The sequence below is a fragment of the Perca fluviatilis genome, chromosome 18 (genome assembly GCF_010015445.1).
Source record: "Perca fluviatilis chromosome 18, GENO_Pfluv_1.0, whole genome shotgun sequence".
Lineage (NCBI taxonomy): Eukaryota > Metazoa > Chordata > Actinopteri > Perciformes > Percidae > Perca > Perca fluviatilis.
The window spans coordinates 20014496-20042248 of NC_053129.1; the positions used below are offsets into that span (position 1 = coordinate 20014496).

Consider the following 27753-nt stretch of genomic DNA (forward strand, 5'->3'; position numbering starts at 1 on the left):
TATGTAGGAATCTAATCAAAGAATCAGACTACAACATACAGCATGTTTAAGAAATGAAACTTCAAGTTTTGAACAGCTGTACTGTAAATGTCATACTTCAACATAGGAAAAATTGGAACGTGCACCCACCAGGGCTCTTGTAGATGTTGAGTACTCCAGTAAAGTAATGAGGTAAGAGCCTCTCCAACAGGAGCAGAACATCCTCCAGCTCCTCCAGTATACCTACAAGGAGGTAGTTCTCCTGAACATTCTGTTTGGCCCTCTCCAGAGCCCATATTCCTGGCTCCCTAGTGGAAAAGGAATAAAAGTGAAGAGTAGGAGACAGACAAACAAAGACAGGAACCAAGCAGGTTTACATGACATGTTCGCTAAATGTCTAAAACTTTAAAATGGTTTCTCATGCAACTTGAGAGTCCTTAGATACCTGCATTGAGGATGCTGTCCACAGAAGTAGGGAATGATGTAGAAAACTCTGGGGTTGGAGCACTCTGGGTAGTTCTCTAGAATGCACACATTGATATCCTGAAAGTACACAAACACATTACAATCCTTTTAATTTTACTGTACTCATTCCATAGTTTTATGCAGTCAGTCAATTATCTCAAACGCAATTGTAATGATTTGTTTCTTCCGCTAGAGGGAGTCCCTAACCAGCACTGCTGTGAACTCCCTGATAGCCATCATCTAAGAAGTGCTATGCAAAACAACATCCTGAGCACAAAGATAAGCTTTGCCCCTTCACCTCAGAGGCTGAGGTGTCAGATAAGAGCACATACAGTTGTATGGATTATTATTGGATGGTTATTACCAGGATCTAGCTGCTGAAATCAGATAGAAACGGTGGCTTGTCATTATGCAGTGATCAAGCAGGTATGAATCTTAACATCTCATGTATTATAATTTATAAATAAAGTGATTAGATCAGAGATGTGAACTTTAAAACAACCCTTGTCTAAATGTGGGAGCTATTAAATAATGAAAGGCAAAAAAAACAAAGGACAGATTAAAAACACGCATGCAGGAGTGTAGCTGGCCAGCCACAGCGCTGTGGAACTAGCAGTGAAATCTGTGTCAGGTGACGTAAGCCTTATGGATGGCAACAAGTCCCGAGCAACAAAACACTCCACGAGGCATGACTCACACTCACACACACGCATGCACCACATGTGCTCAAACAAACATACAGTAGCATGCACGAGGCAAAAGGTGTTGACATTCCCGATGTATAAAAGAGAATTGGATCTGCAAGTGTACACAAACTGAAAGTGTAATGCTTGTGCAAATCTTGTCCTTTAAGATTTATATTTTGATAAGCTGATAACGGCTGATTTAAAACAGCAATTTGTCAGAGCCAATACTGAGGCCAACATGCTCAATCACAGAGATTAAGTTGGGTCGGACAGGACCAGATGTCCAGACCTTCCCAAAGGACGCAGTCTACTATTGAGAGTGAGATGTGAGTGGACTCAGGATGAACACTGGGAAACAGGTGACTGAGCTGTCGAAAACACCTCACTGACAGGGGTGTAAACATGGATAAAGGCAAAAAAAACATGTGTGTATAAGCATGTAGGCGATGGATTGTGTGCTTTTTAGACAGTTACACAAAGTATAAGTTGCAGTAAGCCTTTGATCAGTTTTTTAAATTTTTTTTATTTTTGGCTGCATGTTTGAGATAGCATGAAGATAATTTTCCTGCCATTTTTGTTCTATGAGACAGTTCACAGAAAAAAGGGATAGACTAATTAAACTTATCAATCATAAATCTGATAACTAGACATCTTCATTTCTATTAAGCTTCTCATAAGATAGCCTTGACAGGAAGAGCTTGATATACATAAGCTGGGCTGATATAAATTATGCACAGTTATTTTCTCCTCGCAGCTGAATACTGTGGTGCGATTGTGTCTGATTCACCATGCTGCTGCAGGGTTTGTTTGAACTTTATGACTGAGCTGCACTATGCACTGGAAACAAGACTTAATGGTGATCAGTGGAGCAAACCACTGGAAAGCTTTTTAAAGAAACCACAACAAAACCCCAGAGGAACCTTTAGAAAACAGTTCAGTGTTGCACTATTGTTAGAGTACAAGTTGTGTCCGACTTGTGATAAGTTTGCCCTGCTTTTCTTTGATTCATAATTTTATGCAAAAGAATGTCAGCGTTATCAATTATGAGTAGATCTCCTTGCCATTTCGTCTACAGTTTCCTGTCAGTGGTGAGTGTTACATTTTCTAAACGATGAATCACGTGAAGATTTGAGATGTGAAGAAACTCAAGTTACAGTTGATACATCAACTAGTCTATATCCTATAACAATGTTTAACTTCCGGGATTTGTTCGTTGCCACCGGAAATTCCACCGGTGGTCACTCTTTACGGCCACATGTCCGTTACCTTCCACTTTCCTTGTGTTGGAATTTTGAACTCGATTTATGAGGACTATGGTTAACTGCTGCTCAGATCTCTGCAGGGTAAATCCAGACAGCTAGCTTAACTAACGCTAAACTAGCAAGACTAAAACAACCTTTGAAAGTACACGTTCCACCAAGACAAGTTCCTTCCCGAGGTAATTTAGCAGCGGCACCAGGGCTCCGTCCGGCGCTTGGCGCCGCCCATGACAATTGTGATTGGTTTAAAGACATGCCAATCAACCAGAGCACGTTTTTCTCCCATCCCGGAATGGTATGTGGACTAGCCAGACCCTCCTCCGCGGCGCTGTGGAGGAAGGTCTGGCAAAGACTATAAATGAACTAACTTGAATTAAAATGCAACACTGTTACATTTAACACACTTGCCATGCTAATAAACAGATAATGGGAATCTACAATCAGTCTAAAAGCAGCACAGCACAAAAGCTCTCAAGAAAATCATTATGAGCCAAATTATGAATAAAAAAAAGCGAGAAAAGCCAGACAAAAAGAAACAGAGAAAGCCAGACAGGAAGTGACACGTGTGATGCCATTCCCCGACACCCATGGCTCATTGCCAGGAAGTCCATCCTCCACTTTGCTCCGAGACTTGACACAGGACCCTTATGCCTCAGCATTTAGGGGACCTCTGGGAATCCAGCCACAACTCATTCATATACAACTACGCACAATCAAATAAGCATACACACAGCCGTCAGACAATACGCACTCTTTTTAGAGGACCCATTAGTATTTCGAAGAGAACTCCTGTGTGCACACTCAAGCTCATTGTTCCTATTTTCACCGTGGATTAAGCCAATTGAGCAGGCACAAAAACTGTAGTAAAATAGGCCCTAATCTCTACGACGGCCTCCCGTTTCACTGAATGGAATGTATGCATGAATCAGGAGTAATTGATGATGTAAACCTTTCCCATGGGACAGTTTGCCTCAGCATTCATCAGGGAGCATGGGAGTGGTGCACCTGGGTCAAATCACATTTAAACTTGCAATAACTGATATCATTTGTTTCAGCTCTTTAGCAGACAACACAGAAACTACATGGTCAATCACAGAAATCTATACAAAAAAATCATATGCTTGCTCAGACAACACCAGATAAATGTGACCATTAAACTTCATGTGTCAGTTGCCCCCTAGGCAATCAACCCTGTGACAGATACACCACCCTACTGTTTCTAATGTCAAGGCATGCCAGTAAAGCCTCTCTTGTTACTTGTTTGACAGTTGCATGTGTCACTCTAAACATCGGGTTACCTGAGAGCTGACGATTTGACCTTTGAACTGTGAGAACTAACCTGTGTTCTTTGGCTTCAGTGAAGACACTGAATTACCTCATACTGTAGAAATTGTGCATGTGTTTGCATGCATTCCCACATATGTATGAACAGAGGCATACACACACATTGTGGTAGGGCGGAACTTAATTAATCACTCTCAATTGCACCTATTGTGTTTATAATTTTTATACACACATATGAATACACACTTACAGGTCCCATGACATGGTGCTCTTTGGATACTTTTATATAGACCTTAGTGGTCCCCTAATACTGTATCTGTCTCTTTCCTAAAATTCCGCCTTGGTGCAGAATTACAGCCACTAGAGCCATTCCCACAATGAGCTTTCCTTAGTACGTGCCATTTCTGTGTCTGTAGCTATTGAGGAGGAGAGAGGGGGGGGCAAAGTGGAGGGTGGGGGTGTGGCCTTGACAAACTGCCACTTTGCTCGTTTTAAAGCCATGATGTCTCTCTCTCATGGGTGGGCCAAATTCTCTGGGTGGGCAAAGCAGAGAAAGGGGAGGTGACCTTTCCCCTTATGACCTCATATGGAGCAAGATTCCAGATCGGCCCATCTGAGCTTTCATTTTCTCAGAGGCAGAGCAGGATACCCAGGGCTCGGTTTACACCTATCGCCATTTCTAGCCACTGTCTGGGGGACCACAGGCAGGCTGGGGGAACGCATATTAATGTTAAAAAAAACTCATAAAGTGAAATTTTCATGTCATGGGACAACTCTGTACCATTAGTGAAAAAAATCTGACCTGATCAATCTGAGCTGGCTTCATTCAAAATCAAATTCAAAAAGCCCATAAGTCCTAAGTGACAGTCCATGCATGTGCTCAATGTACACTTTGCATTCAAGTGTCCAGTGCATGCCTTTGTATAGTGTATGTGTGTGTGTAAAAAGGGGTGTGGGGGACTGACGGAAAATCCAAGCCGACCACAGGAATGTCTCAGTAACACGTGCATCAGGTTCCCTTGGCCCCGGCTAGCAAACTGACAGTGTTCTTTCATTGACACCTCTCATATAAACTCAGTGCAGTGCTGGACTCACGCTGATACACATATATTTTGAAATGCTAGTAAGGACATTCATCTCCTGGCCTCAAATCTGGACCTCTCTACAAAACTTGAATTATTTTGGATCGACAATGAATCAAATAACTCACTGAAGGTGACATTGCTGCTGAGAATCAATGCTACAGTCTCATTATTTTGGGTTGCTGATTTTACAGAGAATGCGTGAAGTTTAATATGTAAGCGGTACTGTAACTACTAAAACTAAGAAGTGAGCACTAACAAAATGTCATCACTTTGGAAAATCTTGAACACAGACACATGCACACACACACAAACACACATACACAGCCAGTCTACAGCAACACAGCCTCCCCTTCCCCTTTAACTGTAGCATGGGGCCCCGTGGTCTGCATACTTTAATAACTCAACTCACATGGTCCAAAACTCCAGGGAAAGCAGTGCAATACTTAATTACACACAGTCAGACTCAAGCCAGAATGACATTCACTCTTCCTGTTCTCTCTCTGACAGTATGGAGGACTGTTGGACGAATGACAAGGAGTGTACCTGTCTTTGTGCCTGGATATTTATTCGCCATGAAAGTATTGATATATAATCATTGTTTTGACCTTCTTTCATAGCCAAATTATTTTCATTTTTTTTCTACCTGCTCCCTTAATCCCAAATGTAGTTGTTTGTCTTATTTAAGGGGACTTCCAACCTCACATTAGACCCATCACTTCAGTGCTAACTGTACTCCATGTGTAAAACATCTTCAAAGAGAGCTGAGTGTGGTTTTGACATATTTATGTATAAAAAATGTTCTGTTGCTTATATTTTAACATTTATAAAGTTAATCTAGAAGTAACTGATGATAAAAAAATCAATGTCAGTAATATATTATTGTTACAATCTTTTGTGGAAGATTATACAGTGTGTTTATATAACATAGTGCAACAGTCAGTATCATTACTGTCTCTCTGTACAATGTCTACTGGCTTATGCCTCCATAATTAGTGTACATAAAGCTCATACCAGAAAAAGAAATGATTTGCGACATTTTACTTCATGTCTCAACTGAGCTTCAGGTTATGAAACTAGCTGGCCTGGAACCAAAACAGATACAGATTTAAAGCAGTGTTATTGGCAAGCTATTGACTCAGTCATAAAGTAACTGTGCAGCTCTGTCAAATACTGCATATGCATTAGTATTTCAAACTATAAACATCCGAGGCATTGATTTAGCTAATGTCCATATGAGAGTAAATGGGCACTGTGACCGAGATGAAGGAAGGGAAAAAGACTAAAAGAGTCCGTATTTGTTTGACCCTTTAAATAATATTGTTAGAAAGGTTGTCTACATTGGGCACTGTTTCTCTTGGCAATGGGGCAACATAGTATAAGGGGTACCCTTTATGAAGGTAGTTTAATTATAAGCTCTGTATACTGTATTGGCTCCTATTGGTTAGAACATATTATTTTAAGATTTTGGGGAGATGTTTTAAGAGGGGGGGCTTTTTAGTTAATTTCTTCACAATTCTGACATAATGTTATGGCCAAAGATGCACTGCTTGAAAAAATAGAAAGAAAAAAGGTGACTGATGCGGCTAGCTGTTAAGTCATTTCTCCTAATACAAACCTTTTCTGGCAGGTGCAAAGTGTTGGCCACATAACTACAGCTAATTAATCAACAGGCCCTATCCACCTGCATGACTGCACTTTGTGTGACTCCAACAAAGAGGCAGAAGTAGTTTTCCTGAATGAAAAGTGGTGCACCTCACATGTATGTATTATTAAGCTGTTCGCGGACACCATCAAGAGTACAAAGCTCAAAAATGTGTACTGTGTATATGCATAATCTTCCTAACAGAGAAATGAATCCAGTCTGTGAAAAAGCAATAATTATCAGACACTCATTTACTCCACAATACATATATGTACTGTACCTACAAAAATAATAAAATACAGCTTGTAATGTGTACATTTCTATTATTTATGCTTAACAAAATAGCTTCAAGCCAGAAACAATAATTAACTGTTGCTTAACCCTTTGACCTTCTGCAATAGAAATGATCTGCCAGTGCCTACGTTGGTATTTTTGCTTAATGTGCTGTCATTTCTTAGAGCATTTCTCAATCGTCAAATGCTTCATATCCCTACAATCAGTAAAACCTGAGCTAAAAGGTAATTCGATAAACTATAATAATTAATAAAAGTATTGAAATTGTGTCATAAATAAAAAATAAAAAAATCGGACATGTGTTTACTGAATAAACACACAAAACTCATTGATCAAAAATATTTCTAAATCAAGAAACATGAACAAAATATTTCTTAACACTCCAAAAGTTATTTGAACTATGCTCATTTTTATGAGCAGAGTGTAAAGGCGTTCTGATTTTCATCTGTAATAGAACAGTGTAACGTGGTCACGTAACATGATAGCGTCATCCCGAGCGTACAACGTAACGACTCGAAAGACAGAAGTCTTAGCTTTCTGCTGCAAAAAGAATAAACGCTCTAGCTGTTATGTTTTTTGTTTTAGATACATTTAAAAAAGATCATGTAAACAACCATCTCCCACAGACACTGGCGGGAGCTCCGTTTTCTTCAGAGTAAAAAAAAAAAAAAAAAGTCTCACCAGGTATCTTTCATCATCTTTCATCCCTGGAGTGCGGATAAGGTGGTTCTGCTCACCCCTCCAGTCACCAAAGCGACGAAAGAAGTAGTTGGAGAGGAACCGGTTGATGGGGTCCCGGATTATGTTGATATAGACTGGCTGCTCTATCCTGAACCTTACAAAGACAAATAAAAATTTAAGTTAAGACCTGTACAGATTTGCAACAAACATTAAGAGTTGCTGGTTTCGAAATGATGTTGCTAAGCATCATTGTACATTGTTGCACTACCGTACCTGGTAAAGTTGAGAAAGTGAACATGCCGTGTGTAGAGGAATGGCTGAGGGATATTACTGATGTTCTTCATGAGATCCACCTGAAAAAACACACAAAGAACACAATTAATTTGACGTGTCACACAGAATTATTATGTGTAAAACACAGTATATGCCATTATCAATGGCAATCATCTGAGACAAGTTAAGATCAAATCCTAAATGCCAGTGCATAACGTTATGGTAGAAATCAAGCAATTATCACATTAAAAGACGATAACCAAAAGCATATGTAAGCTCCTGACAGACAGAACGAAGAGTTACCATCCCAAGTGGTTGCATGTTTGAACTGATCATGGATAAAATGCTAATACTTTGGTTGTGTGTTTATCCGGCTGTGGGTCCACCTTGATTTGATTTGCAGAATCTTCCACTACAGACTGACCTCGCCACAGTTACAACCTCTTGACTGCAAAGTTTCAGATTGTTTCATTCATCTAACAAGATTCATCTAACACGATTCATCTAACACGATTCATCACGTCATGTCATGCGTAGGAGAAAGCCAACATTTTTAAAGCAATTATTCCAAGCTTCTTCTTCCTCTGCTGCTATGACAGATTAAAAAATCATCCCAAAGGCGTTCCAGGTCTGCATGGAGTGGCATGCTCACAGTAGCCAAAACAAACCTAGAGATATCGTAGTTCCATATGCAGTGCAGATCCCTCACATTAGCTCTTTGACTGAAGCATCATGCAACTGAAACCTCTCTGAAACGGAAGATGAAGAGGCTTCAACAGCAGCTGTGGTAGAAACATCTCATCTTAGCTCTCAAATACCCCCATTGATCCAGATGCTGTTTTGAAGGTCCTGAATAAAAATAGGCTCAAGGATTATCTTCACAGGTAGGCTACTCAAATTGATCCTTCAGGCTACTTCTGTGAAGCTGAACTAAACAGCAGCGCTTTGAGCTAAATGCTATTGTCAGTATGCTAACATGCACACACTGAAGGCAGAAGTGTGTGTGTGCTAGTTCAGGGACTGTGAACATCTGGCTTGATGCAAAAGACATGGAAAGCTGGATACATCTGGAAATAGCAAGGGACCAGATAACAATACAATAATACTTTCAATTGTGTGTGACAGCTTGACACAGTTTATGTGGAGTCCACACTCCATGTTTTTGACATTTGATGCCACAGGAGAGCAGGGTTAGGAGTTCAGTAGTTCTCAGTTTTTTGTGCCAGTGAGAGAGCAGACTCTATCGGTGTTTGTTGAAAGCTCAATAGCACAATCATACAGTCATACTCTCTGTGAGGAAGCATGGTGCTCACAAATCCTTCATTGATCTGTCCGATCAAGCTGTGGCAGCAGAAAAGGACACCATCTGGGCAGACTAGGTGTAATTCTGCTAATTCTAGGTGATTCTCTGACAATGCTTCCAGGGGAGATTCCAGAGTGCAACTGGATGAGCCAAAAACCTATTTCATACAGTCTATGGCTAACACTTTCAATGAATCATTCCTTGGAAACAGACTCTACAAGCAGAAAGAGAGGAACAAGTATGGTTGTTTCAGAGGAGACAGGTACAGTAGCAGCAAATTTAATGAGAGAAAAATAAGAATTGATTGAATTAATTTGCCTGAGTTTGGAGAGGTAGCTGTTCTTTACATTAACCAACAGATTTGAAACACACTGTCAGTTGGAGAAAATCTTTATTGTTCTTCTTTTCAATTTGAATGAGCCTTGATGTGAGAAGAAAATACAAAATAAAATATGAATGCAACTCTTCCCACAGCATCTTCAAAATAATAATCCCTAAAAGTGTTCTTATTTTCTCAAAACAAAATAATACTACACATAAGCACCGTACATGTTTTTTATCTTAATGATGTTAATCTTTCTCTATATTAGCTGTCTAATTCATATACTGTATTCTGTTGTGTCCTGTCTTAACAGACTGTATCACTCTTTACTTAAAGATATTTCCAGCAGAGTGCATTGATCATCTGAGGAACTGAATGTCCTGTTTGAATGTTCTGCTCTCATAAACTATGTATAGGCACCTGATACGTCACAGCAACACTATTTGGACAGAACCAGTAATATGTATACTTGTTTATGTACACAGAGAAGTTAATCTGAGGCTATAAAATGTATAATTTCAAACTTTAATTAGCTCTAAAAATTTATTCACCACTATGGGTCCCTATTGCATGCTCTCTGTCTCTTTTAATCCATTTCAATTCTACATTAAAAAAAAGTTTATTTTCCACAAACTGCCCCCCTTGGCTATTAGTCCAGACCAATTAGCCCAGACCTAACCCCTGATGTCCCCTCCCCTACGCCCAGGTTGATGTGCAGACCCTGAACACATTTGGCACATTTGATGAGTGTGTGTGTGTGTGTGTGTGTGTGTGTGTGTGTGTGTGTGTGTGTGTTGTGTGTGTGTGTGTTTTCTGACCCACCCCTCTGGTGTGTCTGGCCAAACCCCCTCTCATTTACCAGGGAGAGCTGCAGGGAGACAGAGAGAAAGTGGAGGACAGTCGGAGATTCCAAGCATACCTGCAGCCCCCCGACCCCTGCCCCCATCCTTCCTGAGCCCCCGTGGCGCCCACACAGAGCTCCTCAGGGGAACGGAGGAAGAGCAAAAAAACACAGAAAGCTACAACTGCTGATCTGAATTCAACTCAATTAAATTTGTCTCTATGTATCAACTAAAAAAATGCCTAAATAGACTGCGTTAGAGACAAATATGTAGGCCAGACGTTATAGAAAAGCACTCCAAGAGGATCAGTCCACATATTACAGGAACTGCCCATACAAAGCTTGTGTATCTGCTCAAAGAGTCTTTATACAATGCACAGGAAGTGAGTGCCTTATTTCTAAATAAATATCCTCAATTTAAAAACAAAAAAGGGCACAATCTCTTACATCAGAAAAAAAGACTACTTGACTTGAAATTAGAGTTTTAGCAGCCATTTCTAACCAAATTTAATCTTCTTTTACTTCTTTAACAATCCAATGCTCTGTAAGTGACCAAAGGCAAACTGTTGCTTCAAGTGTAGCTGGTGAGATGCTACTAGGGAATAACTGTTTACAATCTTCGTTTGTACTGCAGGGGCCAGTCACTTTCTGGTGGTTGCATATCTGTGGCTGTGTGATGCAGATACACAAGGTTCATGGCTGTAGAGCATCTGTCTGCTGGTGAATGTTTTTGGTAAGAGGAAGGAAACACAATACCACATGAACTCAGACACACTTATAATAAAGATGCTGTCTTTCTGTTTCTGGAGGTTTTTAAGGAAGAGACCCCCCCCCACCCCCCCAGGAAATGTCTTAAACCTCTCTCTCCCACGGAGCCTGTTCGCTCTGTACTGAAAGGGACAGATGGGTCACTATACGCCCCAAATCTGCAGAAGCTCTGCAAAGTTCCACACAAATAAGGCACCTTCACTTTTTGGCAACCCACACACGTGGCATCAACCCTGGGCAAATCCATTAGCGGACTGCTGGGAGAGCCAGAAAGAAAATGGTCCAAAAATTGCAGTCTCGAGCCAGAACCACAACTGATGAGACGAGCATCTCTAAACTTAGGAGACGTGCGTCTGGATTTGCATAAATCAACACACACAGAAGTACACATGCAAATAAACACACAAAGACGGAGATACACTTTACAGAATCACACACAAACACAAGCACAGATGTACACTCTTAAACAGACCCCCCTTGCACACTGGAACATGAGGAATGCACACACTCGCTCTGAGGAGCATTGCTTGGGACTATTCACAGAGATGTTTTATGTCCAGAGAATTAATGAGTCTGATGGTGTTCTGCCACTGTGTGAGCAGCCAGCAAGTCAGGGTTTGATGAATGGATAAACAAGTAGCTGTTTTAATATTGACAAAACTTTTACATCAACTCGGTCAGCAATGGTTAGACATATTTAGCATCTGCTCACCATTCAAAAGTGGTCATATGAGGATGTGAGTCATCCCTGCAATACTCCCACGCATGCACCAGGGCAGAACGATATGGGGGGAAAATCAAATTTGTCTGCCAGATATTGCAATTATGATTCGATTTGCGTTTTTTTGTTGGTTTAGCTAGAGTTCAATATTCACTATGTAACAGATAAAACATGTCATGGAGCATTATGCAAGGATGATAACATAGATTAAGGGCCCTATCTTGTACTTAGCGCAATTGCCCGCTGGTATAATAGCAACAGCAGCCGAGATCCGCTTACAAAGCTACTTGCTTTTCATGTTTGATATTTGCGTTTCAGATCGTTAAAATAGGGCCCTAAGTGTTTTTCTTTTAATTAGCATGGAACATTGAACAGTCAACATTTATCACAAAAGCTAAAGTTATTATAATAAAAAACAATTCCAATAAAAAAAAATCAATGCTTTCCTGTAAACAAAATTTTTTTGATATGCAGCAGCATCTACATATTGCACCTTCTACGATCATGTTAAATTAAGAAATAAAAAATAAATGAAAAATCCACTGAAAATAGGACATTTCTGCAAAGAATCTTTGATATGTAATATTCCAGCATTTATCTTATGAAAAAACATTAAATATAATAACAAAAAGAGGAATAAAAATTGTTAAACCAAATGTTATGAAGTGTTACGTCAAAGATTCAACTAAATATTGACATTGGATTAAATTGCAGTCTTCCCGATTAGCTAATCGCATTCTTTCAAATCGCAATGTTGATTTGAAAACGATTAATCGTTCAGCCCTAGCACTGACCTCACCTCCTTTCCCTTACCTGTTCATGTTTCGTGAGACGTGTTTTATTGTGGATGTCAGAGGAGACCAGGTTGAACTGGTGTTTCTCAGCCAGTAATCTCAGCAAGATGACCACCGTCCGGCTGCCGCACTTCCCCACACGGTTATAAACCACCTGGCTGGGGAACGGTAGCACCTGCAAATACACAGAAAAACATAAAGAAAATAAAAAGATACATAGATTAAACTGAACTTCTTATTGTATGTTACACTGATGTTAAGGAGAAGGTTTTCACAAGTATGTTAAGATGTTACTATATGAATTGTACTGATGGGTGTTGTATTTATAGCGCATGTTTTAGGGCACCATAGGTCGAACAAAACTGGACATAGGAAGCAGTTAAGGAAAAGTTACAATGTGTGAATGTGATACGAAGAGCAGAAAAAAAGGACAAAAACTAAGAAATTTCATCAAGCTCTCGCTGGATTCTCCTGCGTCGTATCCAGCGACCTTTGACCTTCTGTTTCTCACATCTACTCTCCCTAGGGCTGGACTCAATTGACCTTGCACCCTACACACACACACACACACACACACACACACACACACACACACACACACACACACACACACACACACACACACACACACACACACACACACACACACACACACACACATACACACACACACACACCACACACAAATTTGCGTAGGCATGCATGGTTTCATTCTTCTCTGCAAAGCAATACTGACGCAATTCTTAAGTGTTATGACACACGCACGCACACACACGCACACACACACACACACACACACACACACAAGCTACAGCATGTACTGTACACACCTCATGACTCACCAATTAAACAAGTACCACAGCCATGATTCAGAGACCGAAATACAGTAAAGTGGATGTGAGTGTTTAAAACGTTTTTTTTCTCTTTGTAAAACAAACTTGTGACAGTAAATCTTTGCTCAAAAGAAAGAGGAAGTTGAAGGCTGACAAGCGTATTGAACATGAAACTCATTTATGACAAGGGCAGCAAGAATGCACTAATTTGGCAATTATCCCTAAGGGCCTACAAGGTTTACACAAGCGGCCCCTTAAGAATGAAGGCTATCCGAGCAAATTTACCAGTGAGAACAAGAGTGACAGAAAATTGGGGCCAGTTAAAGGAATTAAGGGAATGAGAGACAGGGAGGTCACTTAAAAGACATCTGGAAGATTTCTTTTAAATGTGACAGAGATCTACCACAAAAAAACAAAGGCAGGTCAGTTGTATGTTGCCTTGAAAACTCCTCTCCCTCATCACTTCAAATAAAGCTTTCCTGTAAATCAGATGGGGGAAAAAGCAGTAGTGATAAGTTCTTGTCGGCATTCCTAGTCTGAAATTGTGATGGTGCTTTTCCCAGGGGAAGTTTCTGGATATTTGACAGACTGTGTGTTTGAAAGCAAGTCTTACTGAATGAATTAACTAGCTCACTGGCTCATGGGGTGGCTAGTTTATGAAGAAATTGGCTAGTTTTGAATGGCTGACTCAGCTGCTTTTTCTACTGTTGATGAATAAAATTATTATGAATCTTTAGTTAATCTCAGTGCTCTTTAGCTCCAGTGCTGCAGACAGTAAGAGGTCAGCATGGCCACACACACTTGCTAATTTTGTCTAGTCTCCTCCAAAAGCAGCATTCCCACCCAAGCACAGGCTTTGTAAAAACAGTAAGAGCCTCCCTGAATGTTTTTCAGAGCCAAGAACAAAGAAAGCGAAAGTAACAACAGAATGGAGAGCGAAAGAATCAAGGAGGGAGAAAGGGAGAGGTGGAGAACTAGTTGGAAGAGAAAATTACAGTATCGGTCTGACAGGTCGTCACTATATCGATCCCACTTACTGCTTGTTTTTCCCAGAATCAGAGCATTTTCCGGATGTCATTAGAACCGGTTTAATGTGGAAAAAAGAGATGCGTGGGTACATTTGCCCCAGGATGAGAGAGGGGGTACTGGAAAAACAATTCACAGGTGATATCTGTGCTTATCCAAGCTTACGCAAGTTTTGTTGACAGGCTTTCTTCATATATTCTTTTATATATAAGATATAGTTTCAAGACAGAAAGATCCAAATCATTTTATAGATTAGAGATTGCTGGTTATCATGAAACAAACAAAGACTCCAAAATAATGGTCAGTGATTGCAATTACTCTGTTTTGGGAAAATATTTTGAGCAGATACGAAATGGTTCTCTTGGACAGCAGTTCAACATTTGACAGTGTTTGCCAAGTAACCACAGACTTCTCAGCTTATCACAATAATTAACCGGGTGAAATAAATGCAGTATTTCGCAGGACACCATTCCCCGCTGATATGCTGACAAATGACTGTGTCAGACCTCTTACAGCCTGGTGTTGTATAACCCAAGAATAACATCAGAGATAACATGAAAAGTTTAAAATCTCCTGTTGGCATTGACATCACTATTGTTGTTCCCACTCTGTGGAGCTAAGGTTTCTGATGCACACTGTGAGAAATGTTCACAGTGTCTGCCAATAAGGCATTCTGTCAATAGTCGATCCACTGTGAAAAAAAGTATTATGTAACAGGGCTGTTTCCCACTGTGTCTTAACTGGGTGCTCCTACTCCAGGGAGTCAGACTGTTATTGTGGTATTTACAGCTCTGATGCTGGCGAGCCAATATCAAGCTGACATTGAAGAGATAAGTAGTCCTGCACCTTTTCCTCTCTCTGTCACACTCTCTCCTCTTACTTTCATATTACTTTCACAGTAGAGATTCTCAGCACTTCCTGTTATTAATGATCTATCCATTTATCTCCACTCCCACCCGGAGAAGGAGCATGGGAGTAGTAGCTGTGACAGCAGAGTTTCTATCCAAGTATGTTTGTGTGGATTAAGATTAAATGATTTTGAAATTGATTTTGGATGGTGGAGAGGAAATGGGAAACTTTGACTACATTTCCTCACACTCATTTACGCTCGTTGAATGCAGAAACTTAATGTGTGTGACAAATGAAGATCAAAATGCTTTTGTTGGATAACTAATAATCTGCATATCTTGCATGGATTTAGATTGATAATGATTGATGAGGATATTTCTGAGTGCAAATGTATTTTGTTTTGTCTTCTGGTTTCATTAAATAGTTTATTGGTGTTTTAAGCCCCCAAAGTCTCCTTCCAGGCAGCGCTGCCTGGAAGGCACTAGGATTAGGCAATGGTTATGGTTACGGTTAGGGTTAAGGTTAGGTGCCTTGAAGTCAACGGTCGCAGCGCTGCCTAGAAGAAGACGTTGGGGGCTTAAAACACCATCGAGCCATTAAATATGGGAAATATTAGCTCACATCATTTAAACTAACATACTCTGTTCTTTAGAGACTCTTCAAAGAGTTTCACTATTGCTTATTAGATCAAAGAAAAGAAAACTATCTTCTGGCATTGCCTTAAGAATTGTAGTGTATAAACAAGATGATATAGAATAATGCTATGTGGGCTATAAACTGTTCTGTTTAAGATTTAGTATTAATTAAGTAATTAAGAAAAAACATGATGGGAAATGTGCTCCAAAAAGTAAATATACACATGTAAAAATGTAGAGGAGACATTCTTGCTATGCTTCCATACACATAAAGACTCATCATAATTCTATTCTGAGAGCTGTGTGGTTTTTCCATACGCTTTCATTTGCGTTGAGCTTTCAACTCGATTTCTAATCTTTTCCTACATTTACCAGAACCTCAGCCTTCTGCGTGCACACGCTGCATTGCGACCGACCTCTGCTGAAATAGAAGATCAATCTCAGCTGCAGCAGGACATTACAAAAAGAGATAAGAAATGTGTTTTATGTAGCGTTTGCCACTGACAGGGCATTAGCATCATCTGTCTGATATGGAATCAATCAAAGTTAGCAGTGAATGCATAATCACAGTCAGCCTTGCCTGTGTCAATGGAGGCTGTATGTAGTTAGTAAAGCTAAGTCATTCAGGCAGTGTGAAAGGAGGGAGAGAAAAAATAGTTCATTGATTTCAAACTTTGGGAACTTGGTGGGGCTTCCACAATAACAGTAGTTCATTCAATTAGTTTTAGATTGTATGCAAATTGCCATATCAATTATTCACTACCCCAACTTTAAATCACATTTAGTTTCATTGGCTGATAATGTTGCATTTGCATCTTTACTAAACCTCCTTTACTGCCTTGATGGTCAATACTAAAGGCTCTTTTTAGGGGGATATTTACTGTAATTAAAAATAAAGATTAAATTATACAGCAGATGGCAAGAGTGTTTTCAGCCCTGAATTGCGTCTGCAGCTCCTCAGGCCATTTAGAGGCCACCAGTCTCAGGATAGGGCAGCCAGTACTACATGTAGCCAAAGAGGCAAAACCTTGGCTGCAATATAAGTTGCATGTTGGTCTCATTTGTAGACGTAATACAGCAAATGACATTTAGACTAGCAAAAGAAAGAACTACTACACCATGGAATAAAAAAAAAAAGAGCATTAGAGGTAGCGTTGCATGGATGTAGAAAAATTAAGACCTGTTTAAAATGATTTCACAATACTTCAGCAAATTTAAGACTTTTTAAGGCCCCGCGGAAACCCTGTTTAAATATGAATATCTTCTGGTTTCTTTACTACTCTATGACAGTAAACTAAATATCACATTTTTTGACATTTCATAGACTAAACAACTAATCGATTAATTGAAACAATAATCGACTGAACAATCGACAATGACAATAATCATTAGGTGCAGACCTAATCCAGATGGGCGTATCAAAAAGAGTGATACTGACTACAAATCTTTGATAATGTCTGCTTTAATTACTATACATTTAGAAAGAAATATTTTATTCAAAAGCTACAGTACAGAAATGTCTCACAAAGTATAAATGTATCTTGAACAGCTCCCTCTGTTTCGCAGAGACTTCCCTCTCCATTATAATCACACATTTGTGTGTCAAAATTAATTCCAGAGCTTCTGTGTTTGTATAGTAATGTAAATACTACTTTTAGAATCGTTCAGAAATGCCTCAGGACACAGTCAAGCTGTTACACTCTCAGCTCTTTCTTCAATGGGAAATGGTGGAAACTATTTGGGATTTATTAGACTTTATTTTCATTACATTTCTACAAGCCCATGTACTATTGAGTGTTTGGCATCAACAGTATGCATAAAGTAAACTGGCACTGTGAGCCTGGTATGGAATCATTTCTTTCATAATGATTTTCCCTAACAAAACTGGTATCAAGAAACAACTTCTCCACAGCGTTCCAGTCAGCCACAGTTTGTTTCACATAAATAACACTGTTATCTGTATGAAACAAGCACTGTGGTTGCCTGGTTTGGCTTAGTGGCCAGAACAGACAAGTAAACACTCACAAACAAAGCCGAGATGTGATCTCACTGAACAGCTGCTCACATCAGCGCCAAACAAACCTGTAACCAAACTAGATGAAGTCTCAGGTTAGCTACGTGCTAAATGCTATGCCCAAACCAGAAACAAAACGCCACAGACTATTCAATCACAATAGGGAAAAAAAGAGAAGGGGCTCAAATAGGTGAGGAATGAGGTGAAAATGAGGTGGTGATTGATTAAACAAGGAGATAATGAACAAAGGGCAGGCGGAGGAAGAAAGGAGTTGGCATGGAGAGAAAGAGGGAGCATAGAGGAGAGATGGTCATGCAGACGTGCAGCTGGATGAATACAAGGCCTCTGTGTCAGCACTGTGTGTGTGTGTGTGTGTGTGTGTGTGTGTGTGTGTGTGTGTGTGTGTGTGTGTGTGTGTGTGTGTGTGTGTGTGTGAGAGAGAGAGAGAGAGAAAGAGTGTGTTCAGATCATTACTGTAGCACTGAAGCCAGGTCTAGTTGGTATTTAGAGAGAGTTTGCACGCAGATCTTTCACACAGACCTAACCCTTATCCTGACTGGACTGAACTGGCTTGGAAATGCAGGGCAGCACATCAGAGACAGAGAGGGTAGGAAAAACATGTAAGGTCAAAAAGGAGAAAATGGGATAAAAGAGGAGAAGGAGGGAAAGGGAAATGATGTAGAGAAATCGAAAGGAACACTTACTCTTGGAGCAGTGGGTCCGTGGTCATCCAAATATGTGGATTTACCTGCAAAGACAAGAAAGTGTACATGTTAGGATTCTCACATACCCAGAGTACAACCACTTAGAAGGACAATTTACGGAAGACTCAAACATCTTAAGCACAAATAGTGAATGGGCATAAACTTCAGTGTAAAGAAGCAGGTATTTGAAATGTATGTGTGTGTATGTATCGCCATATTCGTCCATTTGGAATTTTTCAGAAAATATGAAAGATGACGTATCTATTTATAGGTTGAGGAAAAATATCCTACTTCTTAAAAGGTACTCTAAGCGATGTCACACGTTTTTTAGAACGTTTTCCCCTAAACACACTGTAAAAAAAACGCGGCCTCTGTAGACAGCCCAGGGTCCACACACGCCAACAAAAACAAAGTGGTCCAACTTGGACCATACAAATATACACAAACTGTGTTCCAGTGTTCAGCCAATAATGGACAAGAAGGATTGGGGGTTAGTGCGCTGAAGCACAGAAGGGAGGGGACGGGATGAAGATCAGAAGATCCAAACCATTACGAGAGTTTAAAGGTGGGCACCCAAGATTAGTGTTACTAATTTAGTATCCGACCAAATGTCTCTCCACTTCTGTTCCTGAGTTATAGTGTTGAATAATGGCCAGAAAAGCATTTTAGCAGAACATTATGATGTCAAAGTGAACATGACCTTTTGGATATAAAATGTCACCACTTCAACATTTTAATCCTATTAGACATTTGTGTGAAATGTTGACATAATTAATGTAGGAATTCTTGAGTTATGGCCACAAATGCGTTTTGTGAGGTCACAGTTGACCTTTGACCACAAATATGAAACATTTTCACCAGGTGGTCCTGAGATAGCGTATTCACAAGAATGGGACAGATGGACATACCTACGGATGGACTCGAACAACTCAAAAATATAATGCCTCATGGGAGCGAGAGCTGAGCCCTGAGGGGAACGTAATTAATTGGGAGACAGTTTGGGACAACATTTCCCACTGTTCCAAGAACCAAAATCACCAGCAGATCCATTTCAACATATGCCATAGGACATATCGGACTCCTCAGAAGAGATACGTCTCTAAAGTCATTCCCACTCCCTATTGCACGTTCTGTCAACCTGAACAAACTGGAACCTTCCTACACATGGTCTGGGAGTGTGAACAGGTGCATGAGTTTTGGAATATAACAACATCAATAATATCTGATGTGATAGGATGTTTTGTTACTTAATGACGACTCTAAATTACACCTGCTTGTGAGACAGAAGAAAATTTGGCTTGCCGACTCAACCGCAACCATAAACATTATAGCTCAACGCTGGCTCCCCCCCCCCACTCGCTTTGTATAAAACAGTGGTTGGTGTTCTTCCTAGACATAGTTATGCTCGAGCTCTCTATAGCAAGGATTAACAAAGCCAAGTCATCGACTACAGACCTATGGAGATACGGAGCAGCACATGTATCGGTCCTGGTGACCTCAACATCACAAGAATTAGAAGAGAGCGACTAGGCAAGGTGTGATTTTTTGTTTTCTTGTATTTTGGTTTGTTTTGTTTTCCTCGAGACCGCAGAGGGTGGGTGAGGGTTTTGGTTCCTGTTCAATTGTATTTATTTGTTCTGTATGTTGTGTGTTCAAAAATATAAAAACAATAAAAAATATATCATATATATATATATATATATATATATATATATATATATATATATATATGCCTCCGGCCTCTCCCATTGACTGTGAACCTGTGAGCAAGATGTTATCATATTTGGGTTTTGACGGACATGTTTGCTTGATGAACTTCACTTGTTTTTCTTCTCTTGTATCTTGAAGTTCTGAGAAAGCATTGTTCTTTTTTTTTAAATCATGCCCATTAATCAAAAGCTTTGTCATCCTTTGCCAAAGTCACCCACAGAAAACAGCATAGTTCTTGTGCATTCCGTCTGAGGACATCACAAAGAGAGTTACAACCTCTTTATACAGTATATATATCGAACACTGTAAAGCTATTTTATGAGGGAACAATGGAGTTCATTCAAAGCTGCCCCACACTTAGGATCTGTGCCTGCTTTTTTGCCCACTCTCCAAATCCAGGCCCTGGCTTTCAGACAGGTTTTTTCTTTGGCCCATCTAGACACACAAAGACGATGCGTCTTTGTTTGTCTGGATGGACCAAAGAAAAGGCCGTCAAATATACAGCATTCAGGTAGCTTGCGCAGTAGTGAGGGAAGAAGACAAATTGGAGAGTGTGGGGCGAGTATAACTCTAAAGAGAAAACATATTACATAAGAGAACAATCTCTCATTGTGTCTCTGAAATGTGATCAACACACAGATGAAAATAGCAAGAAACAATGCATGATCACACATGCTGGTTTATAACCAGCCAAAGTTTCCCACTTGGCACACACTTAGAGATGTTATTGTATGTTTGTGCTGGAACTGTATTGTATGAATGCGTAAGTACTGTTTATACTTAAGAAAGTGGTGTGTAAGCTTTAAGTAATTAGCCATACACTGAGCTGCAATCTGCCTCTGTTTGGCTCTGTTACAATATCACACACACACACACATATACACACACTGCAGTTATACTGTACAAAACCTGCTTGACTTTCTGTGTGTGATGTGGCTCATTAATTCGTCAGGAGCTGGATGTATAAACCGACACAGCTGCACTATCAGCTCACCCTCAGGTGTTTTTTTAGACTCTGTTTTGTCTCTGGCCGCATCTGTCTTTGTCTCTTTTTCATGACTTTATGCAGCTTTCCGGAGGAATGCTGAGGGGGGTTTGGAGCTCTTCTCCGAATCATCGGAGGTCATGTCAGGGCGAGGATGCAGAGAGGCAGACATCTCTGTTCCTTCCTCTGTCATCCATCAGGGACAACCACCCCCCACGACCTCCAACCCCTTCCAACCTCCCGTGTGTGCTTCTCATTAGCGTTTTGGATAAGGGATTGGAACTAATTTTTTCCAGGGCACGAGGATCGTAAAAGCTGACAGCTGCCGCCCGCCCCCACCACCCACAGAGAGAGGAAAATTAACTTTAAGAGCCACTGTACAGTGTACTGTACTCATCAACCCCATTGCTCCCTGATCCACTGTTATAAGTCAGCAAGGAGGATGGCACTGTCATGGCACTCTCTGGCTTAATTAAGAAATATTTAAATTCCAAACAGCCAACTAAAAGCTGCATTTTTATTGTTCTCAGTGTTTCGATGATTTATTACCAATCTATGGTGTGATAACTTCCCTTTGTCCTCTACACTGCTCCATCTGTTCGTACAAATACACAAGAATATTATAATTTAACAATGTCCTTGAAACAAATGCAATGCTCCCAGGAAATAGGGGTTCACTGAATGGTTGGATGAGTATTAGTCTCACTTTGCCAGACCATCCACACGCTGTGGAGCGGAGGAGGGTCTGGCTAGTTGTTTTTACACCTCTGTTTTTATACACAGATTTGTTTTTAAAAAAACAAAACGATTTAAAAAAAAAACTAGACATAACTTGTTAATGAGTGAGCTTTAGAGGTGCTGGTAGGCAGAATTTGTTACATTTTAACAGATCAAGGCAAGCTATTTCCCTGTGTTCAGTCTTTGTGCTAATAATTAGCCGGCTGCTTGCGTTAGTTTCATATTTAGCATGCAGACGTAACAGTGGTATCAATCTTCTCATATAACTCTCCGTAAGAAAGTGAATAGGTGTATTTCCCTTAATGTCAATATTTTACTATGAATATGTTTGAAAGCAGAACAGCTGGTGGAGAGGTGTGTCATTGTGAATCTAGAAAAAGGATTAAGCCTCTAAAAATCCTACGCATTAACAAAATAGTTTCAAACAACAAAACGTCAGGGTTAAGATTTCTGCAAAACAACTGTGAACAATGTGGGTGGGGGCTTTTATATGTCTGTGCCAAGGGGCCCATTATCTTATAATCCGTCCATGCCCCAATGGGAAATTGTTAGATTGAACAGTGCTCTCCACCTTCATCAAAACACCAAAGGAGGGAATATCTTTTGGAAGACTGGTGTTACATTTCTCCAGTACAGTTCTTGTAAAAAGACTTGAAAAATCTATGCCAAGGAGCACTGGAACTTTTACTTTATAGGTACTAAGAATACACAAGTCATGAATGGTCAAGTGTAGAAATAGTTAAGTCGGAGAGGGCAAAGGGCTCACTTAAGAAGTGAAGGAAGAATTCCCAAATTAAACAAAGGTCACCTTTGAACATCCTCATGTTTATGATTTTGATTGAAGGAGAAACTAACCGGAGTACGGGTATGCATGGGCCTGTAGCTAAATGGTTAATTGGATTACTGTGTCACAAGATCCATGGACTCGCCCCTTGCTAAGAGCAGCTGCAGAACCATTACTAAGTACAATTATCTAATCAATACTTCAAGATGAACAACATAAATCAGTAGTGCTTTTAAGTTGTAATCAGTGAATTCTAAAATGATCTATCTATCTAGTCTATTTCCCAGAAAATAAAGATATAAATAAATAGAAAATTAAAAAAATAAGAAATAATTTTTTTTTTTTAAAACATCTATAACTGTTAAAGCATGAAGCTTGTGATATTGTTATACAAGCTGTGCCATTTAGAGATGACAACACACTTTGTAAGTGGGTGTTACTTCCACTCCAACAATAGTTTTTTTTTATTCTGTGTTCACTAAATTAAGAAAACCTGTGTGGCTAATAAAAGCACAGTAATGTCTCCACAAATCAACGCATTTTATTTTTTTCTGAACAACACATGCAAGTAATTCAAGTTAAAAGCTAATACTGTACAAGCTGAAATATGTGATTTATATGGCAGAACAAGATGTGAAACTCTGTGAAGCTGATTATTGCCATAAATGTTCTTTTCTGCATGAATAAAAAAAATCCAACAGGATCTAATTATTGTGAATCGTGAGGGAACCCATCACTCAAACTCCCTATTTTCCCCACATATTTTAGGACTACAAACTAAAACTCTCTCACCACAGCAAGTATCTATCAAACATCTATATCCTTAAAATTGTGTGTGCAGTGCACAGTGAAAAAATTACTCATTGGTTTGTTGTTCATTTAGGGGGTTAACTTACAACAACCTGTAAGCTACGTCAGTGACATCCCCGCTTGTAGCTATTTTCGTGGAAATTTGTCTGTCACTATATTTCTGGCTCTGACACAGGCAGGAAGATGACAGTGCCATTGTTGATCCCGCCTACAAATATCTGATTACCTTGGTTGTTTTTCCATATTCAAATTAAAAAATAAAAATAAAGTCTGAGATGTGGAAAACATTTCAGAGGTCTGGAACCAAGCAGAGAAAGGGCGAATGCAGAAAGAAATGTGATGTTGAAAAAGTTGCAATTTTGTGTTTTTAAGCAGAATACTGCCACAGGATTAATCTTCTTTGGCATGGAGGAAAAGAAATGTATTTAATCAATATTGAAAAAAGTTTGGTGATATTTCCTGACAGTTGATTTCAAACCAAAGAAAACTGTATGGTGTAATGTAGAGATCTCTACATTTGTTTTGGGAATAACCCATCAGGCTTTGACCGAATCATCCCAGAACAATTCCTTAAGGCTCTGGAATTTTCCCTTTGGAGTTGGCCTGCTTCAGGAATGCTACAGTGAGTTTGGGAATTTCATAAACATATATTTAGAGCATAGACCATTTCATTTTCTTCGTGAAATTGGCGAGCTAGCTAAGTAGAGCTTAGGAAAGAACACATCCCAGAATAGACCGAGGTGGGAGCGGAAAACCACACAGGAATGGCTGTTGACAATACGGCCAAAAGGATCGGTGCAGTGTTGAAGTTAAGAGGCCTTCGCTTTGCTGTGGGACACGACTCAAAGCAAAGATGGAAGGTTACAGAGCTGCTGCTGCCCTGGAATGTTCTACAAGTATGTGAAACCAGATTACAGGTTCCACAGACTGTGAAGACTAAACTCTCTCATCCTTAACCACATCCTGCTGTAGTTTCTGCATCCACCGCAGACGAAAATGACAGAATGAAAGGTGTGTGCTTACTTCAAATCCCTACACTGACATTCTTATAGGAATATAGAGTGTAGTTTTTAAATTAAACATGAACAGGATGGATAGACAGCTACACTGTATAGCTAAGGCAGTCTTCACTGCAGTCTAAAATTACATAACTTCTGCCTGATCCAGCTGTGTGAAACACCCAGTTAAACCAGACACACTCTATGGTTATAGTCCTTACTAAATATTTGTACCATAAAAGAAAGCATATGCAAACAAAGTCAGTGTGTATGGGTTACATACAAGCTTTTCTGTGTGTGTTTGTCTGTGAAATGTGTGTGTGTGGTCAGCCAACCCTTTGATTTGGAGTGAGGGAGTGGCCCTCCATTAAGACCTGTAGCTCGACCCATCTACCCTAATTACAGAAGGGAGTTAAGCAAAGGGTCAGGGTCTCCACCCACTACGCCCTGCTTCACATTACCCCTCAGTCACTTGAGAATCAACAATGGTCAGACAACTTTGTGATATAAATAGAAAGGCTGTGCTGTTGCTATGTTATTGCAGGTGCCCAAAGTAGGGAGACTAATTTGTGGACTTATTGCTCCCCTAAAATTTGGGTTACTGAAATAGAGTAGAAGGACACACATGCATACAAATGTGCAGGGGTTGGGAGACATCAGGATGACAGTCAGCATGTAATTTGCGGACACCAGTGGTTGCCACCGTGTGCTGTACGACATGAATGTACCGCTGAACTGATGACCCAGCAAAGCAGTGTTGACTCATGATAAAAGACATACTTGATGAAACAATAAGAAGAAATGCTTAATAATTTCCAATTTTAAGAAAAGAGGAAACAGGAGTGATTTACATGAGAAAATGATTAATGCTTATGCTTGTATACTATGTTTTAAAAATAGTTAATAGGTAAACTAGCGCTGTAGTTGACAAAGATGCTATATGACAAGCATAGCATTCATAACTGACTTTAAAGTAAGACACATTTTAATCAAATCTTGCATATTTTGTTTGGTTCATCAGTTCTGTATGAAGCCACAAGTGCATTTCGAACTTTATGTTGAGAATGACGCACTTTGAACTCTCAAACTACCATCAGTAGATTTCACACTTGACAAAGTAAATTGATCTACGTGACCCCAGCTGAGTCATTCAATGTCTCAATATTTGAAGAGGCAGTCAATGAGGCTGAATGAAGATGAGAAAAGTGAATAAAATCAAGTCAAGCATAGAGTTACCACGACGGGTAGTGGAGCATAACCTGGATAAAACCCAAAGGCCACAGTGCTGTAGGATTCCTCAATTTAAAGTTTAAGGAAAAAGAGGATTCCATCACTTTCAAATTTCACAGCAGAGCGCAGGGACTGATCTCCAGGTGCATGTTATGGGGTGTTTTTGCAATGTAATCAATTTAATTTAGGTAAGTAAGGTAAATTATGTATTGCTCTTAGGGCCACTATGACTTCTCAGCACTGATTTCTACACCAAACGAGGTTTGAATCTTGACCTTGTGAGACCCTACTCTATCTGGCAGGCTGTCACACAGTCTTTGAGCAGCACTGACTGCCTCTGAAAATCAAGCTTTGAAATGAAGAAATGAGCCATGAAGTAGAAAATTGGGCAAACAGTTGAAACCCTAATAGATGTCTGACGCCACAAAGCCAAAGTAGGAGAAGTAATCACTCATCAACTAGTCAGGCAGTGATGTGAATGCTCTTTCTTCATGAAGTCATGTAGGCAGTCATATCTATGCCCAATAATAAGAAAGATACGTAAAAATCTGAAATTACTGTTAATCACAGGATGTGATTTCTGGTAAACTGCATGCTCTATCAGCAAATTCTGGACAAGTCACTTCCTCAGAGAGCACCGGAGTGCTTGTATGTTTGTACTATCCTTCTGTATGTGTCATTTTGACTCACCAGGGATTTTTCCCATACACCCCTACAAAACAAGTCAGATGGAGGGGACCTCTCAAATATTACTTAAGGTTAACTTAAACAATTTGTGTATAAAAAACATCCATGTTATTTCTGAATATAATAATATAAGATAAAGAAATGGTAGACCCGCATACAACAACAACAGCGGCAGATACACTTCAGCAGCCAACCCATTAAAACCAACCGCAATTAAGGCAACTACTTGGCCTCTGTTGCTTTGCACCAGCTCTCAACTCAAAAAACACACACCGGATGTGGATAATGCATCATGCATTAATGGCTGGGCCCCACAGCTACACACAATCACCACTGGTACCATACACAACTGGAACTGGAATTAAAACTCTGGGTTTTAGAGAGATATTATAAGAGTTTAGATAATTAAGTTGTTTGTTGTGAGATGTTGCACAATTAGCACCAGCAAGATGTTCTCTCACCATTAATGCATTATTGTGTCTGTCACCAAGTCTTTTAATGGCTGTCTGATTAGCTTAGACTCTGGCTGAGTATGACATGAAAACATACAGTAAATTAATCTGACTCAGCACTATAACTCAGCTCTACGTGCTTTGATATGGAGTATAAATCTTATGTTAATTACAACAGAATTTAATCTTTAATTTGATTAAAAAACTACATTATTGTGTTGTTTATGTAAGTGTTTTTTTCACAATATCTTAAATGGAAGCCTTTACTGTAATAGTCTTGAAATTTACCACTGCATTGGCTCAGCAACAACTGGGACAGAAGGTTCAGCCTGTGAGTGAGAGAAGCCAGAAAAACACCCTGCATTAATTGTTTGTTTACAATACAGCTCCATTGGCCCTGAGCCTCAGCCAAGCTAAATCAGTCTATCTTCTTTTTTTTGGCAACAAGCTTGTTTATCACTTTATCCCTCTTCTTCATCATCTATACAGAACCTAGTGCTGACTAACAAAATTACTTTCCTGTGAAATGCCACTACTATCTGATATGAATGTGTTGAGATCTAACAGGTTACCACTAGCAATAAAACAGATATATGAATTGGGAAGAGAAAAAAGGATTAAATTGTGTTATTGCAACTCTTTTATGACAATGTCGACATGTTGAAAACAGACAACAGTCGGTTGTGGCAACTGTAAACTATCTACACCCTTGTTGTAGGATTCAGCGGTGATGCTGCTGAGTCACAAATGAGGCATGCTATAGATAAATATGGCAAAACACAAAGAGCTGGGTGCGCACTCATGCCTAGCTGCACAATCATTACCAAACCAGATATTTTCAGACTGTTGGTGACCAAAATTTTAACATGCGGCTAGTTTGTATTTTTTCTGGCCTGTCATG

At 39.7% G+C, this 27753-nt stretch overlaps 1 protein-coding gene across 5 annotated transcripts in view; it reads right to left on the bottom strand.

Annotated features, from left to right (window-relative positions):
* The window catches only part of usta (uronyl 2-sulfotransferase a), a 52361-nt gene that overhangs the window by 1221 nt on the left and 23387 nt on the right, over window positions 1-27753 (bottom strand). For 3 of the 5 annotated variants that reach the window (XM_039782568.1, XM_039782571.1, XM_039782572.1), the window contains 6 exons: window positions 18459-18502; window positions 12417-12572; window positions 7649-7728; window positions 7376-7529; window positions 425-522; window positions 130-287 (listed from right to left, as the gene is read on the bottom strand). In XM_039782568.1, coding sequence (XP_039638502.1) covers window positions 130-287; window positions 425-522; window positions 7376-7529; window positions 7649-7728; window positions 12417-12572; window positions 18459-18502 — 690 coding nt within the window. Of the gene's footprint in view, window positions 1-129; window positions 288-424; window positions 523-7375; window positions 7530-7648; window positions 7729-12416; window positions 12573-18458; window positions 18503-27119; window positions 27182-27753 lie in introns of all 5 variants that reach the window. The other 2 variants (XM_039782570.1, XM_039782569.1) reach the window with 2 other exon arrangements.